Source organism: Branchiostoma floridae, chromosome 5 (assembly GCF_000003815.2).
Source record: "Branchiostoma floridae strain S238N-H82 chromosome 5, Bfl_VNyyK, whole genome shotgun sequence".
NCBI lineage: Eukaryota > Metazoa > Chordata > Leptocardii > Amphioxiformes > Branchiostomatidae > Branchiostoma > Branchiostoma floridae.
This window is the reverse complement of record NC_049983.1, coordinates 684,255-705,682: the sequence shown is the minus strand read 5'-3', so window position 1 is coordinate 705,682 and position 21,428 is coordinate 684,255. Positions and strand designations below refer to the sequence as shown.

Below are 21,428 nucleotides of genomic sequence, written 5' to 3'. Positions count from 1 at the left end.
CCGAAGTCAGGTACTCATTTTTACACCTGGGTGAAGTGAGGAAGGTTGTGTTAAGTGCCTTTCCGAAGGGCACAACGACGTCGGCGCACGGCGGGGATCGAACTCAGGACCTATAGATTCCGAGACGAATGCTCTACCAGTTGTGGCGGGTGACCATGTCGCTCGCCGTGTGCTTGTACAGCGCATGTCATGACGTCATTATAAAAAAAGAGGAAGTGATGAAACAACCAGGAATATAAAGGCAGGTACGTACGTACAACAACACAAGGTATTTCGGCTGCGACATACGAAAGGTAAGCTTCGTACGGAACAGGAAAGGTGGAAATATTGGCAGGTTACTGATTTAGTGCAATTTCTTGAACTTATATTACACACAAAAACATAATTGCAGTAGATACTATGGGTAAATATTGTGGTTCTTGCACAGGTGTTGGTAACGTGGCTGTTGGAGGGGGGCGTTTGGTGTGGGAGGGATAATTAATTAAATTAGATACGACCAGGTAGAGAGTTCCAGTGATTAGAATGTTCTTAAACAGGACGATGAAAGGTGATGGAGAATTCATAATGTTTCGTGTGAACATATGTGTAGATGTCATGTTATGGTCCCCATGCCTGGCGGTCGGACGAGCGTTCCAAAACTTCGTCAGTGTGTTATCAAGTATATATGTGAAAGATAAGTGAATAGTTAATGCGTGTAGGTAATGCTTGTGACCTCTGAATAGCAGTTTTTAGCCCCTCCCCCCCCCTGCAACTTTCTTCAGTAGTGGCTATTCAAGGTCATATACATGCGACAAAAGCACGAGACGTGACGTTCAGTCATGTCAAACACATGGCAACTATCGCAAAGTTTCAGCCTTATATATTTAATTGCAGCCTCTTACAGAATATACTTTCATAGTTTTTGTCCCTCCCCCAAGCAACCCCTTACCCTATCCCACACCCCATCCCGTGAGTTCGAATTGGCAAGTGTCAGACATGTAGAGCAAAAGTACAACGTTGGCTGTTCTCGGCTTGCAACGCTGACCAAAACTAAACAAAACGTTCCCCTTCGGTGTACACTGTTGTTGGACCGTGCTTTGTTACATGTCATTCAATACGTTGGCGTGTCAACCATTCGTGACGGTGACTGAAATGTTAGACGACCATATTGCTGATCTGAGTTCGATCATGGGTCATACAAATATGAACAATATTAGTGTATGTTCTCTTTTTGTAAGAACTAGATAGCTAATTAGGATCTTTTTTACGGTCTGGCAACTGTAAGACATTTTCGCACGCTCCAAAGACAAGGTATATAGTTCCTCTTTTTCAGTTTACAGACAAAACATTGCCGATACGTGTAGGGTGACAATGGCGACGCGAAGCCGCTGGGACACCATTTTTGCCGAACCAATCGTATGGAGAAGAAACCAGACGATGAGGACATGTTGGAACATCATCAAGGTTTGAGTTATGATGAACTAATTAATGAATGGATGAAAGTTTAAACAGCCGATGGTAAAAGAGCTATTGCCGACGGTAAACGTTCGATGGACTGTTTTGATTTTTCGTTTTGTACCTTTATTAAAATTCGATATTTGATCCATATCAAGGCCGCTTTTCGTGGAGGTTGAGTGGGAGAACAATCAGGGGTCATTAATGAATAGCAATCCTAAGTTCAAGAATAATTCATGTGTTTGAAAAGCAATCTCAATCTCCGTTTGAGTTTGTTATTTATGCTACTGCATTTGGAAAGTATCTACACGTCCGTCTACTCGTCTACTAGAAGATAACTAGAGTTCCACGACCCTATACATGCCAAGTTATTTTGATCGTTTCACATTTATTATACAAATGAGGTCATTTGCATACATCAAAGCATCTGCTCATCTTTTTCACACAATTAACAGAAATTGTCAAAGTATGGCCGTCATCTCCTAACAAAACGGATTATGGTTATACCAGCATTTTATGATAATTTAAGCAAATGAGGTCATAATTTGCACATGTAATATTCAAATAGCACAAGTATGAAATTTCTGTGATTAAGCGCAATGGTATTATGATGTTTTCTCATTATTAATCATGCAGTAATCTCTATTTGCATAATTCCATCTATGAATATTCTTCACTTTCTCAATTACATATGTCACATTACCATGGAATGAAGCTACAAAATCTCGACCATAGCATGTCCAGAGACACCAACACCAGAAAATCTTCTTCACTCTCCTCCAGAAAGCTATTTTGATCTCAATGGTCTTCGTGGTGATAGTGTTGGGATCATTTGGCCCAGACAAGGTCACCGCTACCTGTACAATGTGCTGTACGGACCTTTCGTCCTCAGCGAACAGGAGATTGTGACACACGACCAGATAACCTGTGGAAACAGTACGTTCAGGTAAGACATAGAGAATACGCACTGTCCACTGTCCATAAATTGTGCTTAGTGCTGCATACCTAAACTCATATTTAGGTGCAGGTCCGGATTCAGGTCCAGCAGTTCAGGTTCAGGTCTGGACTTGTCAGTCCGGACATTACTGTAAATGCAGAAATGTTCGCGGTGGATCAATGTTCGCGGTTTTCGCGGCGATCATTTAACCGCGAATTTAACACCACCGCGAACATTTTTTCTATTGTGGTATTAGACTGCCGTCTATGGTGTTACCGCGAAATTAAATCCACCGCGAAAAGTCCCGGTACCGCGAAATTAAATCCCCGCGAACTTAAATGCATTTACAGAAACCCATCATTGCATATGTGCGCTAATTTTTTTTGGTTTCATATGAAATTGCATGTTAGCATAAATTTGACATGCAATGTGAAAAATATATGCAAAATCATATACAGTCTGTAGTAAACACAAAAGGTCAGTAATAAAGACAAACCCAGCAATGTTTTTGCCTTTTTTTCGGTACAAATTTCACTATCTTTGGAAGGTTTTAGATGGTTTAGAACATATAAGTAAGAGACAGCTTTTAAGTCCGGACCTGGTTCCCAACCTCTAGGTTTTTACTTGGACCTAAATGCTTTTACAAGTCCAGTTCCATTTCCAGGTTTTAGGTACGTACGCAGCACTAATTTTGCTTGCCGAAAAGATCTCGCTCTTAGAATTTACCTGGTACTGTGAATACTGCAGATATAGCGTTGGTCTGTTTTGTTGAAGATAAGCTCTTAAATATTATTTTTCTCAGCCGTTAAAATTATAATCCATATAACAGACTATTATGGACATTACAGAAAGTATGTGAAGGACTACAATGATTCATTTCACGTTGATTTCCATTTCAGGTTCACCACGGCACCGCCTTACGTCTAGATGTCACCGAGGTGTTTTGTGACCGTGGCCTTCACGTGTGCAAACCCATGATCTTCCAGTTTAAGAAGAGCGCAGCTCACGACTCAAACATCAACCAGCTCGTAGTCAAGAGGCCACACACACACAACCATCAGAGTTATTCTGTTCGTCATCCGATCAACTTCAACGTCATGTCAGTGGAAAAACTACTGGCCATCATAGGGGAAATTGGAATGCAAAAGAGCGTCATCGCTGGCATGGCAAAATCAGAACTAGTTTCTATAATATCCACGGCATACGACTCAAATCCGAAATAATTTAATCTGGCCACTGAGTCTCAGGTTTTGGTCGGCTTTCTGACAAATTTTGGTGTTCTCGAGGTACATAAAAGAACCGAATATATGGATCTCGTTTTGGATGCATCCGACCCATATTTTTCAGTTATTTCTGTCCCAACGTTCCTGGTCCTTCTCTTCGTCGGTTTTGTGACGATGATAGTGTATGTATGTATGTAGAGTCCATTCCGAGTCACCGAGAGGGATTCGAAATGATATTTCAAATACGTATGAACTATTTTGAGTAAAAGAATATTTCAGTCACTAAAGTTCTAATTTGTTCAAACTGCTAAAGTTTGATCTCATTTATGCACTATAAGTGAAAAAATTTCAAGTCTTTGTGAAGATATTTCAACTAAAGCGATTGAACCTGTATATATGCTTCTGTTATTGTGTGTACTGTTGGTAATATTATATTGACGCATTACAAAATTACTGAGATGTACGTAACATATGACACTAAAATTTGAGCGCTAAATACCTGATCTTATCTTTTTGCCTGTATTGTATAATTGAAGTGGAATCGCTGACTTTATCACGATCTATATTTAATGCACGGAATATGAAATAGATATGATTGCATATCAAATATTAAAGATGGCACCACGGTCTCTATGATGCGAGAACCATGATTTGCCGACGGTGGTTGTAGTCTGTGAGAGGAAGCTTGCCATCAGACGTTGAATGAAACACCAGATTTTTTGTGAGGAAAAACGTGTAGCATTTGCACCTTGAACAGGGACTGTGACAACACGAGGGAACGACTGGTTCTGTAGCACTCGTCACATCATTGAAAGCAACAGCGACGCTTGGCTTATAGATTATATCCGGCGCAAAACAGTAGGGATGATAGAATTTCTGTCTGTGCGCACCTGCTTTCACCAGTAAAGCTCACCTTAACACATTCCAGACGGTCTCAGGTGTAACTGTAAATATCAAATACGTGCGTGTCCCGCGCATCGGGCTTGCATGGTCTTTGAACAGAGACATACCACGCCGGTAAGGTAATTGTACAAAAAAAGAGGAAGTTTAGATAAAGGTAGCTCAGCCATCTTTACAGCAACACGAGGCATTTCATCTACTACAGAAGAAAGGTGAGTTTAGTACGGAACAGAGAGGATAGAAATAGTGACCGATTAATGTATTGGTGCATTGTTGTGACCTTATGTCACACGTAAGTAGTATAGTAGGAGTGCGCTGCTATTATTTATTCAGGCGCAAGCAGGCGCAGGTCAAAGGTCATCACCTGCCGATATAATGTATTCAGGCGGAGCAGGTCAGAGGTCAGATATGATGTATTCAGGTGGAGCAGGTCAGAGGTCAAATATGATTTATTCAGGCGCAGGTCAGAGGTCAGATATAATGTATTCAGGCGCAGGTGAAAGGTCAGATATTATGTATTTAGGCGGGGCAGGTCAGGGGTCAGATATCATATATTCAGGCGGAGTAAGGTAACTATGACAACCCCACCCCACCCCAAATGAACCCCCCCCCCCCTCTCTAATCGTGAATGACATGCCCTTATTTGGCCTGGTTAAGTCTACTGAGATCAGTCTTTAATGGATGCGCTGAAAGCACAAACAACAGACGTCTTTCGTCAGTTACTATATCACAAAGCCCCAGACTTGTTTCCTGAATACAGACACCCCAGTTCGGTGACGTACGTAAAAGTAGTACAATGGGTGGATGCGATCTCGGCGGAAGAGGAATATGGAAAGATTATTGACAGCTTCATGGACAACGTACCCAACGCGAGGGATGGGCTGAAAACGGTGCTCGAAAAAGTACTGCAAGAGCGACGATTAAACTGGGGTCGACTCGTTACCGCAATGGCTTTTGCCGTGGACGTATGTGTCAACTCGCACGAACGGTATGAAAGAAATACCGATGCCATCTCCACCGAGGTAGCAACGTTGATTTGCGACTATGCGGGAAACTGGGTATTACGCCAACTTGGATGGGACGGATGGCTTGACCGTCGTCGGCACGACAAGTACCCGTCGTTTGTGCAGTGTCTCTGTTGGCTTCTCACTGCACGCGTTTGCATCATCGTGACGTAGATTTTGCACTGAACACGTCCGAACATGCCCGAGCATGTTAAAACACGCCCACGCACGGTACGCTGGTTGGCCAACGCTAGATGTAATGTTGATTTACATAATTGCATAAGATTATTGCTTTGGAGTAGATATACGTGTTGCTCCGGAGTAAAAACACTGCTCCGGAGTATGCTCCGGAGTAAGTGAGTAACTATATTTGTTGTAAGTATGTATATTTGTCATGCACGTACGAACATATCTATATGTACATGCAGTAAAACATTGCTTTGGAGTAACGTATAGTGTTGCTCCGGAGCAAAAACACTGCTCCGGAGTAAAAAATACTGGTCCGGAGTAAATGAGTAAGTATATTTGGTGTAATAAGTTAGTATATTTGTCATGTACGTACGAACATATCTGTATGTACATGCAGTGAAACATTGTTTTGGAGTAACTATACGTGTTGCTGCTCCGGAGTAAAATAAACTGCTCCGGAGCAGTTTATTTTACTCCGGAGCAAAATAAACTGCTCCGGAGCAGTGTTTTTACTCCGGAGCAACACGTATAGCTACTCCAAAGCAATAATCTTATGCAATTATGTAAATCAACATTACATCTAGCGTTGGCCAACCAGCGTACCGTGCGTGGGCGTGTTTTAACATGCTCGGGCATGTTCGGGCGTGTTCAGTGCAAAATCTACGTCACGATGATGCAAACGCGTGCAGTGAGAAGCCAACAGAGACACTGTACAAACGACGGGTACTTGTCGTGCCGACGACGGTCAAGCCATCCGTCCCATCCAAGTTGGCGTAATACCCAGTTTCCCGCATAGTCGCAAATCAACGTTGCTACCTCGGTGGAGATGGCATCGGTATTTCTTTCATACCGTTCGTGCGAGTTGACACATACGTCCACGGCAAAAGCCATTGCGGTAACGAGTCGACCCCAGTTTAATCGTCGCTCTTGCAGTACTTTTTCGAGCACCGTTTTCAGCCCATCCCTCGCGTTGGGTACGTTGTCCATGAAGCTGTCAATAATCTTTCCATATTCCTCTTCCGCCGAGATCACATCCACCCATTGTACTACTTTTACGTACGTCACCGAACTGGGGTGTCTGTATTCAGGAAACAAGTCTGGGGCTTTGTGATATAGTAACTGACGAAAGACGTCTGTTGTTTGTGCTTTCAGCGCATCCATTAAAGACTGATCTCAGTAGACTTAACCAGGCCAAATAAGGGCATGTCATTCACGATTAGAGAGGGGGGGGGTTCATTTGGGGTGGGGTGGGGTTGTCATAGTTACCTTACTCCGCCTGAATATATGATATCTGACCCCTGACCTGCCCCGCCTAAATACATAATATCTGACCTTTCACCTGCGCCTGAATACATTATATCTGACCTCTGACCTGCGCCTGAATAAATCATATTTGACCTCTGACCTGCTCCACCTGAATACATCATATCTGACCTCTGACCTGCTCCGCCTGAATACATTATATCGGCAGGTGATGACCTTTGACCTGCGCCTGCTTGCGCCTGAATAAATAATAGCAGCGCACTCCTACTATACTACTCACGTATGCGAAACCCATGGCTGTAGAAAATACTTGTGTATGTGTTCGTTGTGGTTGCAGGAGGGAGGGGTGGGGTAGACGGCACGAATATGGTTTTCCGTGCGCTGCGTGAGTGCAAGAGAGGGTCAGGTAGTGAGTTCCGGTGAATATCTATAACAAGAAATAAGTGCGGGCATAATTAATGTTTCGATGACATGTTGAACATACAAACATCATGACGTGGTCTACGACAGCTTCCGAATCGTTTCTTTCTCCGTATTTTATCAAGTAGAGAGAACTGGTTTATTTATTTAAACACACAATGTCGTGTACAAGATTATAGTCCGAGGACTAAATTGCCTCGTACATTCTACAGGGGAGGCTGGCGCTTAGGACTAAAACAATGGAATGTCCTGCCTAAGTGCATTAACATACTTATCACAATTTCCACTAAACTTTACAATTTAAAATTGTGGGTCTACACACCATCAAGTAAATATCGAAATAAAACCGATCTCATTCTGAATGATTAAAATGTGACACTTCAGAGACTAATGTGAGTTTAACAGATCGATACAATAAGGCAGCGTGGTATTCCTGAAACGCTATGTTCGGCACTTAAACTGGCTGAAGTTGTCAGCATTTCTGAGGTCCCTGCCATGTACCTCAGAGCGGCGTGGTGGTAGCCAGCAGTTGAAAACCTCAGAATGAACAATAGATCTGGCATACTTGAGGCAGAGAGCTTTACGCCTTACATTCAGAGGTTCTAAGTATGTCTGTATATCAAGTATGTAAGTGCATAGGAAATGCTTGTGACCTGTACAGAATGACAGTCCTCCCACTTTCTTCAAGGTCATATGATTAGAGCATTTTAGACAACATTTACACCATGGCGGCCACCGTGATGTCAGCCTCTTTCAGATTATAAGTTCGTAGTTGTCATTGTTTTCTGACCCCCACCTCACTCCCTACAGAAGACTGAGTTCGAATTGCTAAAGAAAAAAAATGCACATACATGTACATGTATGGAGCAAAAATACTGTTGACTGTTCTACCATTGCGGCATTCGACACTGGCCAGAAAACAAGCCTTTCACTTGCTGTTGGACAAATAGAAGGTGCTTTGTTACTGTCGCTTGATACGTGTGATACGGTTACAGTGAAAAGTTGGGCGACCATATTGCTGATCGGAGTACTGTATGACAATAACTCATACGCATATGAATAATATTTTTCTTGTTTTGTTTTATTTTGCAAGAAAGAATGCTAATTAGATAACTAGGGCCCGTTTTATGGTCTGGTGCCTGTCAGACATTTTCACACACTCCAAGTCTATAGTTCTTCTTTTGCAGTTTGCAGACAAAACATTGCAATCTTGCTATCGCGGCCTAAGTGGTTTACCTAAAAACAGACCTTTCACCCTTGGCTTATTGTTATTACACAAATAGACTGTGCTTTGTTACTGTCTTTCAATATGTTTCCATGTTTACCGCCGCGAGTCACCCATTCGTTACCGTGCCTGTTAGTTGTTATGTTATGTCATGTTAGGGCTCGGTCACAAACGTCGTGCCATCGTCGTACCATCACTAACTTATACCCCTGTCACATTTGGTGAAACTAGATCGGACGACGATTCTGCGGCAATCGCCCGAGCAGGTACAAAGTATGTACCACTTTTTGTACTGCAATGCATGTGTCCTGCAAAGTTCAGCTGACTTGCTACACAAAAGGCTGTCTTGCTAGTAGACACAAAAGTTCTTGTTTTGTGTATGCAAAAGAACAGTATCTATATCTTTTTTGCGGTCTGACATTTGTATGACATTTTCGCACGACTTCAAAGACAAAGTATATACATGTAAGATCCGCTTTTTCAGTCTACAGACCAAACGTTGCCGCCATAGTGTTGGGTGACAATGGTGAAACGAAGCGCCTGGGACACCATTTTTGTCGAACCGATCCGATGGAAAAGGAACCATGCAGGCGGTGAAAACAAGTTGGAACCTCATCAAGTTATTGATAAAGAAAAAATGCATGAACAAACATTAATCCTAACCCCTCTTTTGGAAATCGGGTCCAGCACACGCTTCAGTTTCATCGAATTGATACACTAAGTTAATTTTTTAAATCTTAATGACGAAATTTTCGTTGAAGTGATGAAACCTGTGTGCTGCTGTGATTGTTTGTACAGTTGGCAATGTATATATTATAGTCACGCATTATAAAATAACACGACGTACGTAACACATGACATAAGATATGTGTGCGCTTACCTATTAGTAAGCTTATCAAGTTTGTCTGTATCATACTTTGAAAACGGATTCTCTGACTTTATCACTATCTATTTTCGTGTAAGAAATAGGAAATAGATATTATAATAATATATATTAAAGGTGGCAACATTATCTTCACGCGAGCCCAATATTTTGTCGACGGTGGATGTAGGCGGTAAATACAAATAGCAGTAGAAGCTTGCTGTCTTGCGTTAAGATGAATAACTGTTACAGTTTTTGCGGAGTAAGGAAAACATGCGACTCTTTACTTCATAGAACGTTTTTGAAAGCAGCAACTTCACTTGGCCCATAGATCCGGGTCACCAGAGAGTCTGTGGCTGTGCACACCTGCTTGCATAGATAAAGCTCACCTTACCAAAGGTATACGTCCAGGCGTGTCCCACGCAGTTGGCTTTCATTGTGTTTGGACATAGACATATTTGAGCGATGAGGTCATTGTAAAAAAAGGGAAGTGAAACTAAGAGCTGGGTATATAAACGTAGCAGAGTTAACAATAACACACGACATTTCAGCCACGACAGACGAAAGGTAAGCTTAGTACGAAACATTTATTAGATACTTTTAGATCTCAAATAGTGAAAGATTATGGTATTGCCATGTGAACCACCGGAAATCAATGACTGCAGAGGATACTATGGCCTTATTGTTGGTTTGCCGTACAGGTGTTTGTCCGCAGTGGTTGGGGAGGGGGGTGTCGTAATAGACGTCCAGGTTAAGTGAGTTCCCGTGACTGGAATGTTCCATAACAAAAATGGTGATGAATAGATTAATAAAGTAGGCCTATTGTGTGAATGACACGTTGAACATATAAATATCATGTTAAGGTGGCGTTGTGTGTGGCGTAACTGGTAGAGCGGTCGGCTCGGAATCTAGAGGTCCCGAGTTCGATACCTGCCTTGCCCCCGACGTTGTGCCATTGGGAAAGGCACTTTACACGACCTTCCTCACTTCACCCAGGTGTACAATGGGTACCTGACTTCGGTCGGGGAGGTAAAAGGAAAGACTACATTTGCCTTCTGTATCTACTGTGTATGTGGAACTGTTGATATATGTTGCTAACTTGAGTGCAGTGCCACATTGTCCTCGTCAACATGGCGAATTGGAGAGGGGTCCACAACTTTGTTTCTTTTTCGGTAGGTTTTAAAGTAACATTATATATGTGTGAGTGCGTGCGTGGGTAACACAATGTAGCCCCTGACCAAAGCTTCCACCCATTCTGTCCAAAGCAAATAAAAAAAATGAATTTCACTTTGTCATGGGACGCTCTAGGTATGATATCTTACGCAATAAGTTATTAACATTCATGTGTATAAATAAAACACATGTCAAGATAGTTCAAAACGTAAGATTTATTCTGTCACTCTATTTTGTAGTTTATAGGCGACCATACGAAAGTCAGTACTTTTTGTCGAATCTATGTCTATGCTTGAGGCCTCTGCGGAATGATAGTTTACCCCCACCGCACACACACACGCTTTCCTAGGGTGTTATAGTGCAAGGGTAACTGATCATCAATACAAGATGTTAGTTAATATTATCACAAAGAATATATTGAAACTGGAAGACATAACCGCACCCCACTGGAACATAGGTTATATAATTTCTGTACTCTGAATAGAGTACGAAGGCCATTTTGTAAGTGAATGTAGATTCATGGCCATGACAAAGAAAGAAATGAACTGTATAGGCCTTTACAAGAGCAATCCCCCTATTTCTGTAGACGAAATCCTATTCCTAGTGCGACTAGCTATATAGACAAGCCTTGCAACAAAAGTCTGACAGTCGGGAAAGAAGGCATAAATAGACTAAACATACTACAATGCTACAATCGCGACCTGCCACAATGGTCCGAAAACAAGCTTTTCACTCTTGGTCCATTGCTGGGTATCGTATAGACCGTGCCTTGTTACTGTTATCCTATATGTTTACATGGTAAACGGTCGCATGTCACCCATTCATGCATGGCGCTGACTGTGAGTTGTAATGTTAGGGGACACAACATGACTGGTTAAACTTAGCCTCCATAGCAGGCTCTCTGGGGCCTTCTTTTGGGGCTCATAATACACTTTTGCTGGCCATTTCTTTTTGTACTGGGTCGCTGATTGCTGGCTTTCTCTGACTACCGGCCCGGCGGAGCCTTCATGGAAACGGCGCATGAAAGTGATATTAAAAAACGATTAGGGCCGGTAGGTATTAGTTAAGAACTGATGATTGAGAATCACAGAATGGTTGCTCTAGTGATAGAAAACATTATAAGCATTGACTGAAAATTGGCTTTTCTCAGTTAGGAGAAAGCCTATAGTTCCAGACTCTCGTGACCATGGTCTCTCTGATACCTAAGGGGTGTCTTTTGAGTAATTCAACTCATTTGTTAAAAACTAGTGATTGAGAATCACAGAAGGGGTGCTCTAGCGATAGAAAACATAAGAAAATGATTGAATTTTTTTTTCCAGTTAGGAAAGGCCCCCGACACGTATAATGCCCAGCCTCTCGTGCCCAGAGTATCGTGCCCATATGGGCACGGTAGGCCTGGCTCCGGGAGCGCTCCTTACCCCACTCAACTAAGGACAGCAAAACTATGCTGGCCAGATAAAGGTTTATATATATATTTGTGAAAATATTTGTTTTTTTTTCTGACGCACGGCAACCGGAAAAAAGGCCGTTTTTCGTGTGTTTACGATGCAAGTTTACCTTTGGGTGACCGTCCGGAACCTCAGATATTATGTCTGGTCCAACTGTGGCTGCTTATACTGACAAGTTTAGTTTTATTCTTTGTAACGTTATGCTTGGAATTGCCACTGTCTTTGTCATAGTATATATAGTTGTAACTGATTTGGCGGAACTTACAGATGTGAATTAAAAAATCACTGACGAAATATAGGTGGTGTATACGACAACAGCTGACGAAATGTTCAGGTGGGTCAGTTTTCGCTTGTCGTCTGGCTTACCGGAAAATAACAGGGAAACAGCAAGGACAGGAGAATTACACTTTTGCCTAGGCGTCTTTGCTGCTTTCTATTATCGTTAGATGTTACAAAGTAACGCCATCACCAAAGATGTCCAAAATATAACTCTATATAACATAATTATGTGGCTATCATTTAACTAGTGTGAGAGACAAGGACGAACAAACTGGCCCTGCTGCTCATCAGAGACAACACACAGCCAGGCAAACATGACCCTATTCCAGACTGCTATACACACACAAACACGCCATGTTCGGTGACAAACTAAGTCTATAACAAATAGTCGTCAAACCATAATCACAACCATGTCACACTCGATACAAAACACAAACAATCCAGCGTGAAAAACATAATTACGTCAGGGAGTATGTCACTTGTGGACACTTGTTTTTTTTTCAGTTTACGGAAAAAAATATTGCCACTACGGGATTAGATGACAATGGCCTTGCGAAGCGGCTGGGACACCATTTTTGCTGAACCGATCCGCTGGAAAAGAAACCAGATGATGAAGGAATGTTGGGACCACATCAAGGTTTTATTACTACAACATTATTCATGGCTCACCGTATTTCTGTTTATCATAAACTGGAGTAGCTAAATTATTAGGATCTGGCGTTAACGTTGAACAGAGTATGTTAAAAGAGAAAATTTTGGTTGAAGGGGGCTGTAGAGTAATGAAGAATTGATGAATGAATGATTAAACGGTCAATGGTAAAAGATTAATTATCTGTTCTAGAATATTAGTTATGTTTGAAAGTCAACCTTAATCTCCGTTTATATTTTTTATTTATGTTACTACATGTCTAACTGCCAATTTCCGTCTACTGGAAAAGAATCACACAGGTACAAAGTAGGAATAAAATTGACTTTCCTTTAGTACACAATGGTGGTCGCTGTGTCCATCATGGTATTCCTGTGGTTTACACAAGTTCACCGCTACCTTTACAACGCCATGTACGGGCCGTTCGTTCTCAGCGAACAGGAGATTGTGGATACTACTCGCGGCAACTTGTGGAAGCAGTACGTTCAGGTAAGGCATAAAAAATCACATAGAAAGTAGATTTCCTCACTTTAGACATATAAGTAACACTGAAATATTCATATTCCTTATGCAATCTCACAGTTTTCACTATTACATGTATCAAGAAGCGAGAAGAAGTCTATACTAGGCTAGATCTAAGATACATGTATGTTTTGTCTTTATTGTGACCTGTAGTTAGCTTGATTGGGAAAATAGGAACAATAAAGGTCATTAATTAATTCATTAATTCCTTCATTTCCATCCTTTATCCCACACGGGAGAGCCATTATAATATATATATACATTATATATATATACAATATACGACTTTAGCAACAAAATGATCACTTTTACTCACATAGCCAAGGGTTTGCTAAAATATTGGATAAACTTCATCATTGGGTCTACTGTCCAGCAGTCGTTCTTGCACAGCAATTCCCTTTTCTCTGTACGTTTGCGGTTCTGAGCGTGGAACTACACTTTATCATTACAATTTTTATTCGTCTCTGTCACGACCAGATGCTATTCAGTGAGATAAATCAGCATGGGGATGATCTTATTTACCTCTTTTCTCAGACTATCAAACTAACACATATAACAGACTATGATGTCACATTACAGAAAGTACGACAAGGGCTCCAATAATTTCTGATGAATTCCGTTGTTTAGGTTCACCATGGCATACCCTTGCGTCTCAAAACCAAGGAGGTCGGCTGTGGCATGGACATATGCAAACCCATGATCTTCCAGTTTAAGAAGCACGCAGCTCACGACTCAAACATCAACCAGCTTGTAGTCAAGAGGCCACTACGTTACTCCCATCGTAGTTATTCCGTGCGACATCCAATCAACTTCAGCGTCATGTCAGTAAAAAAACTCATGGCCATCATACGAGCGATAGGCATGGGAAGATACGTTCTCCCCGGCATGGAAAAATCAGATCTAGTTTCTATCATATCGAAGGCATATGATTCAAATCCAAAAGAGTTTAATCTCGCCACTGAGTCTCACGTTTTGGTCGGCTTTCTGACAGACTTTGTACTTGGTGTTCTCAGTGTAACCAGAGAACCTGAATATATGGATCTCGTTTTGAATACATCTGACCCATACGTCACCATTTTTTCTATCCTTGGCCTTTGTGCCATTCTCTACGCTTATTTTGTGATGAAGATAGTGTGCTACGCTTTGAAAATTGCTCAGATATGGGCGTTTTTTTCTCGGCTCTTCACTTCGTTTGGATCAACCGAAATTCAAAAACTAATTCTTGAACCAATAAAACACATTGCCCCGTCAGAAGGTCCGCGAGAGAACACCTCTTTGTCTGTTTACGACTTGGTTGCTCTGAAGCTGCAGGAAGAAATTCTCTCAGATGAAGTATCCACAATCGTTAACGAAGCTCATTTCAGGCTTTTTGTTACGAACAGACACGTGATCTACGTCAGAAATGATGTTGTTGACGTGGTTTCTGTGTCCACAATTGACGAAATCAGGACTTGGGGCCATACGTGCGATATTGTCCTCAGCTCCGGTCAGTTGAGAATCCTACATATGAGTCAAGAACAGGCAGGTCACATGAAGAATGTACTCAGCAGCCGGTGCGCACGGTTCAGACAGCTGCAGGAGGAGAGGAGGGTCAGGAGACAGCAGGTCTGTTTTAATGGATTTCTACTAATCTAACAGCTTCTATATTTCACAGCGATAGATTGCCATTATGTAACTGTTAGATCATGTTAACTTTAAAGTCAACGTATCTCCTTTCTCAGATTTGCGCGCTTAACCCTCAAGCACCCGACCTTTTTTGCGACTGAAATGACCGAGTGGGGTCCAAACGGACCCTAAAATGTTTTGTTCATAAAACCTTAATTCCAATTCTTATCAGTGATCATTGTACATACATTGCTTTGTCAATGTAAGAGGAATATTTTGACATGTTAAGGTGTTGATAATTCCTGCTTATTATCATAATTTATGTAAAAGATCAGAAGGACCAGTTTTGCACTAAGCCTATTCTGACCAGAGAGGAGAATTTTGGGGTCCTGAGCAACTTTTATGGCGTATAACTCATAAACGGGTAAAGATAAAGCTACGAAATTTGGTTATATATCACAACATATTGTTAGCAAAATTTTAAAGTCATTAAAATAAGTTTATCATTTTTGGGGGTTGCCATGGCAACGGAATTATGTCAGGCATATTTTTGCCAAAATTTGCAAATTTCGATTTAAACAAGGTTTTCTTGGTAAACTACACTTGTTTTCTTACAACAATTAAATTCTATGAAATTCAATGTAATTTTCATAATTTAGAATTTATAATTTATGCTAATTTCATGACGTCATTGGTCAAAATCCAAGATGGCCGCCCTTATAAGCTAAATGGCGTCATAATGTCGTCATATTATATAGTGATGACACAGAAATTTTTGTGAGGATTTAGTTTTACATGTTTATCAATCTCTGAAAGTTTGGTGGTCCTATAATAAGTAGTTAAGGAGTTAGTCTCAAAAGTTTGTTTTAAAAACTGCACATTTTTGCTGACGACTGAACACAGACTTTCTTTATAGTTTTCACAGTAATGTACCAATCTTCGTAAAAACTTAGGAGAAGGTATAGCAGATATTGATTGACAAAGTCACGGAAGGAATTTTTCTTCAGATTGAAAATGTTCAAATGGCACTTCAAAGTTTACGCATGGGGTCCAAATGGACCCCACTCGGGTGTTGATTTTCTGCTCAACTGTTATCAGAAAATTAAGATAAGGTTCGCCTAAAAGCAGTTACTCAAGCAACTGGATATGAAACGTCTGACCGTTTCCAAAATCATATCCAGTTCCTTGAGTAACTACTTTTTGGCGTATCTTATTACCTGGATGTCTAACTTCATCGACGTTAAGATAAGGTTAACTGAGAATGCAAGTGAAAAGTCGTTCTTGAGGACCTTAGAGTCCAAGAAGTTAGTTCCATGCTGTAGTACCACCGAGTTGCAAAGTCCCAATTAAAACATAACTTCTTTACATGAATACATTTGTAGTACCCCATTGGCAATGAAACCAACATATAACAGTCACTCCTACAAATCATGTTACCTATGTTGAATACTCACTGGCACGAATTACACTAAAAAAAACGAAATAAGTATCGCTCATACCCCCTTTCCACTAGGACGGCGCTCTCGCCGCGCTCTCTCTGCGACCTAAAATTTGACAGATCGCTCAACGAATTGTATTGAAAAAAACCGAGTCTTTTTACAATTTGTGCGTTTTGTTGTCTTTTCGGTCACTCTTTTACATTGTGTATGATATACCTAGTATGAAAGTGAAGGTTACACATATCCTATGTAGGTCGCAGTCAGAAGGAAGCGCGATCGCCGTCTAGTGGAAAGGGGGCCTAACCGTCTTCGCGGCCAGCGATATGTATCACAAGTTCAAATGTAAAGTTTTCCTCAATCGTATCAGACAGCAGAGATCGAGATTATGAAGTTAGTTTTGTGAATATGTACGTGTATGTATTCAGGCTGAACAAGAAGCCAGACGCCGCCGCGAGCAGGAAGAATTGACCAGACGCCACCGTGAGCAGGAAGAAGTGACCAGACGCCACCGCGAGCAGGAAGAAGAGATCAGACGCCACCGTGAGCACGAAGAAGCGATCAGACGCATCAACGCGTTTCTCGCCAGCCTGGCTGAAAGAGGTGGGTGTTGGTGTGCCCACGGTTCTTACTACGTTTCTCTTACTGACTTACAACTCTCCTTGTCACGTTAAGAGAGCATGGCATCCACGCCAGCCCCTTCCCCCAAGCATGTCCAAGAGTTTTCAGTCTACTACTGATGATCCCATTTTCATGGCAGGGTGGCTGGGGACCTGCAAGGTAACTATACCTGTCACCAACCAAACGGTAGTAGCACGGTCGACTACATAATTTCCAGCCAATCGTTTCTGCAAAACATTTTATTATTTCAAATTCATCCGCTAACTGTCTTTTCAGATCACTGCCTGATATCAGTCTTCATTAAATCAAACACAGACCATCAAAACCAGCATGAAAAACAACAAAAGCGTAAAAGAAATCCCGCTCCAAAACGATTTCATTGGGATGATAAATCTGCACAGAAATTCAACCACATCCTTTCTCAATCTCATTTTATCGATAGACTGAATTCACTCTCATCACAAAATACGAAGGACACAAAATCTAATGGAGAAATAGAAGCCTTTGTTTCTGAATTTAGTTCAATCCTGAGAGACGTTGGTTTCAAATCCCTATCAGTACAGATAACTAAACATAAGAAACACCCGCAGCTACGACAAAATAAACAATGGTTTGACAAGAGTTGTAACGAACTAAAACGTGAAATAAAGAACCTAGCATATTTACTATCCAAACAACCATTTAATTCCGACATAAGGGGAAGATATTTCAAAAGAAAGAAAGAATTTAAAAAACTGATAAAAAAGAAGAAAACAGACTTTCACAAACAAATCATGACCCAATTGTCTTCCCTCAAAGACAAAAATCCAGGCGCCTTTTGGAACTTAGTTAATAAGCTAAAACCGACGAAAACGCAAGAAAATAACCAAATCTCAGAAGAAGAGTGGTTTGAACATTTTAGCAATTTAGACAAACTCCCTAATAATGGTAAAAACGACTCTCCAATTCCGGAAAACGATCAACTAAATCCGTCGTCCTCCGCTACTAATCCATCTGTTCTAGATTCCCCTATAACTTCAGAAGAATTACATAATGCCATTTCAAACCTCAAGAACAATAAATCGAGTGGAAATGATTTGATCTTAAATGAAATGTTGAAATTTGGTAAATCGGTACTTCAAACGCCACTCCTGCAACTTTTTAACAATTGTCTGCAAAACGGGTATTACCCACAGGAGTGGTCCCTTAGCCATATTGTTCCAATTCACAAATCCGGCGACCCATCTCTCCCAGACAACTACCGCGGAATTTCCATAATTAGCTGCTTAGGTAAACTATTCTCCTCTATATTAAACAATCGCTTAGTTAGTTATGCCGAAAACAATAGTCTTTTCAAACCCCACCAGGCAGGGTTTAGGAAGAACTTTAGAACTACAGATAATCTTTTCGTGTTAAGTACATTAGTTAGCAAGTATCTAAGTAAAAATTCCCGTCTCTTTGCATGTTTCGTAGATTTTAGTAAAGCGTTCGACTCCGTCTGGAGAAATGGCCTCCTTTACAAATTAAACAAGTTAGGTATACAGGGCAACTTTCTTCGAACTATCAAAGACATGTATTCAAAAACTACAAATCGTGTGAAATACAGTCAAGGTCTGACTGAACCTTTTGTCACAAACTGTGGTGTCAGACAGGGTTGTAATTTAAGCCCAACTTTATTCAATTTATTTTTAAGTGATATTACATCTGTCTTTGATAATGATATTTGTAACCCTCCAACTATGTACAGTAAGCGTGTCTCTTGTCTATTGTATGCAGATGATTTAGTTCTTTTCTCTGAATCCAAACAAGGTCTACAATGTTCTTTGAATAGACTAGAAGAATACTGTCAAACATGGCACCTAAATGTGAACCTTAGGAAAACAAAAATAATTGTTTTCACTAGGGGTGGTCGTATACCAAAAGATGTGTATTTCATGTATAAGAACAATCCTGTTGAAATAGTGACAAACTATTGTTATTTAGGTATTGTTGTCAATTCTGCGGGTACTTTCAAGGCGAACAACAAACACTTGTACAGTAAGGGTCTGAAAGCTTTATTCGGGATAAATCAATCCCTAGACAAAGCCGATGCTCCTTTGTCTGTCAGAAACAAACTTTTTGATACATGTGTTAAGCCCATAATTCTCTATGGATCGGAAATCTGGGGTTCTGTTAAAAGCCCCAAATCCTGTCCTATTGAAACAATACATCTAAAATTCTGTAAGCAAACCCTACACGTGCCAAGATCCACAAGTGGCCTCGCCGCTAGAGCCGAGTTAGGGAGGTTCCCCATTCATTTGGAAGCCTCCCTAAATGCTATTAAACACTTAATTAGACTTCGCCAGAAAGTACCAGCAGACAGTTTCCAGTCAGACGCTCTTTCTTGCCAGATAGATTTAGACAAGGCTGGAGCCAAGTGTTGGGCGTCAGGAGTTCGCCAATCACTGGAGGAATGCGGCTATGGTTATGTATGGCATTGTCCTCTACAGCACAATACAAATTCGTCTCAAATTATCAATTCTATCAATCAGCGTCTGAAAGACATTTATTTTCAAACTTTTCTAAGAGAGATACACAATGACAACAAAGGTGGATCCGCTAAAAACAAATTGAGGTCTTACAGACTGTTCAAGTCCACTTATAATGTGGAACAATACCTGGATATTGACAATATTCGGCACAGGACGGCCGTCACAAAACTACGAGTCAGTTGCCACAAATTACACATCGAAACCGGAAGACATAACCGCACTCCTCTAGAACAACGAATATGTAGATACTGCAATCTAGATAAGTTAGAAGACGAACACCATTTTGTAGTAGAATGTAGTTTGTACAAGAAAGAGAGAGCTGAACTCTACAGACTAATAGAATCCATGTTCCCCCACTTCATACAACTAAGTAATATAGACAAATTTATATTCCTTATGAATCTAGACAAACCTTTACTTATAAAGCATATCTGTTCTTACATTTTCAATATCACAAAGAAACGAGAAGAAGCCGAATGTACGCAGTAGAATACGATCCTTGAGTAGTGTAGATTCATTGTATCATTATATCATGTTGTATCATTTGTTGTGACCTGTACTAAACCCAGTGGGTATGAATGTACAATAAAGGTCTTCATTCATTCATTTTCATGGATAATTTGTAAAAATGTCCTAATTTCAAAGTCTATCTGATCTGAATCTGCATGTCTTTGAATATCTCGGCCAAGGCATTTTTTTAATCTATTGATACTCATTATCCAGTATACACGATGTTGGTCAATGATAGCATGATCCACAAAGAGGAGTATTGTAAGGAAAAGTGCACGAAGAGTTACGGGGTTGCTCATTTTTGACACACAGCGGGCGAACGTCCTGCCACAGAGGAGGCTGCGGAAGAGATGAGACAAAGTGCTTTCATACTCGAGCTGGATACCGAACAGAACTGTGTCATTTGCCAAGAAGACATGAAGGAAGGTAAATGGTCTATTCTCCGTCACAATATCATTCTCGTTGATATTAAAGCTACCAGTATACTACTATCTTTGAGTTTAGATAAGTGCACGTTATAGATGATACAACTATATTAGTCACAGTCCCAGGCTGATTCAGCATTTGAATAACAAAGTCCACAACCAATTTTTTTTTCTTACTTCAAGACTGACTTTGGTATTCAGCGACCTAACGACCTGATACAAGTGTTCATGGACACTTATCATTTCTTGGAAGAAAAGAGGAAATGAGAATGAAAAACTGATAGGTAATAGCATATCAGTTCTATTGAACTCGGTTTTTGTAGACTTCCTGAGAAAAGTTGCAATAGAACTGAAGTGCCACCAGAAAGGGGCACATTACACCAAAAGGGTCGCCTAGTAGAGTCCACGGTGTAGTGTCTAGTATAAGGTTAGAAGGAGGCATAAATTTTACAGTGAGACTTTTCTCATTAGTGAAATCTTCATAATACCGGTAATGATAGAAACATTAGATAACTGGTTATCACTGTTTTGTTTTAAACAACTGATACCAATTAGCTATCAAGATTTTGGTGGTAGCTTTCACAGGTGACTACTGATAGGCTCTACTTCCAGCTGCTAGGTGGGAAGGATGGTGTGCTTGGTGTCACAGTTTTGCCTGTGTTGTGATCGAAAACAGTGGAAAGTCAATCGTAACGCTGACATTTGTACGCTGCACAGGAGAAAGGGTGATCAAGTTTCCCTGCCCGGCCAGGCACCAGTACCACGAGGACTGCCTGCTCCAGTGGCTGCAGCGCGG

General features: G+C 40.9%; 1 protein-coding gene across 1 annotated transcript in view; it reads left to right on the top strand.

The window, feature by feature from the left end:
* Nucleotides 1-11,904: 11,904 nt before the first annotated feature.
* The window catches only part of LOC118415415, a 10,397-nt gene continuing 873 nt past the window's right edge, over nt 11,905-21,428 (top strand). The window contains exons 1-6 of the mRNA XM_035820022.1: nt 11,905-12,994; nt 13,340-13,492; nt 14,153-15,130; nt 16,995-17,169; nt 20,520-20,633; nt 21,350-21,422. Coding sequence (XP_035675915.1) covers nt 12,896-12,994; nt 13,340-13,492; nt 14,153-15,130; nt 16,995-17,169; nt 20,520-20,633; nt 21,350-21,422 — 1,592 coding nt within the window. The 5' untranslated portion in view covers nt 11,905-12,895. The remainder of the gene's footprint in view (nt 12,995-13,339; nt 13,493-14,152; nt 15,131-16,994; nt 17,170-20,519; nt 20,634-21,349; nt 21,423-21,428) is intronic.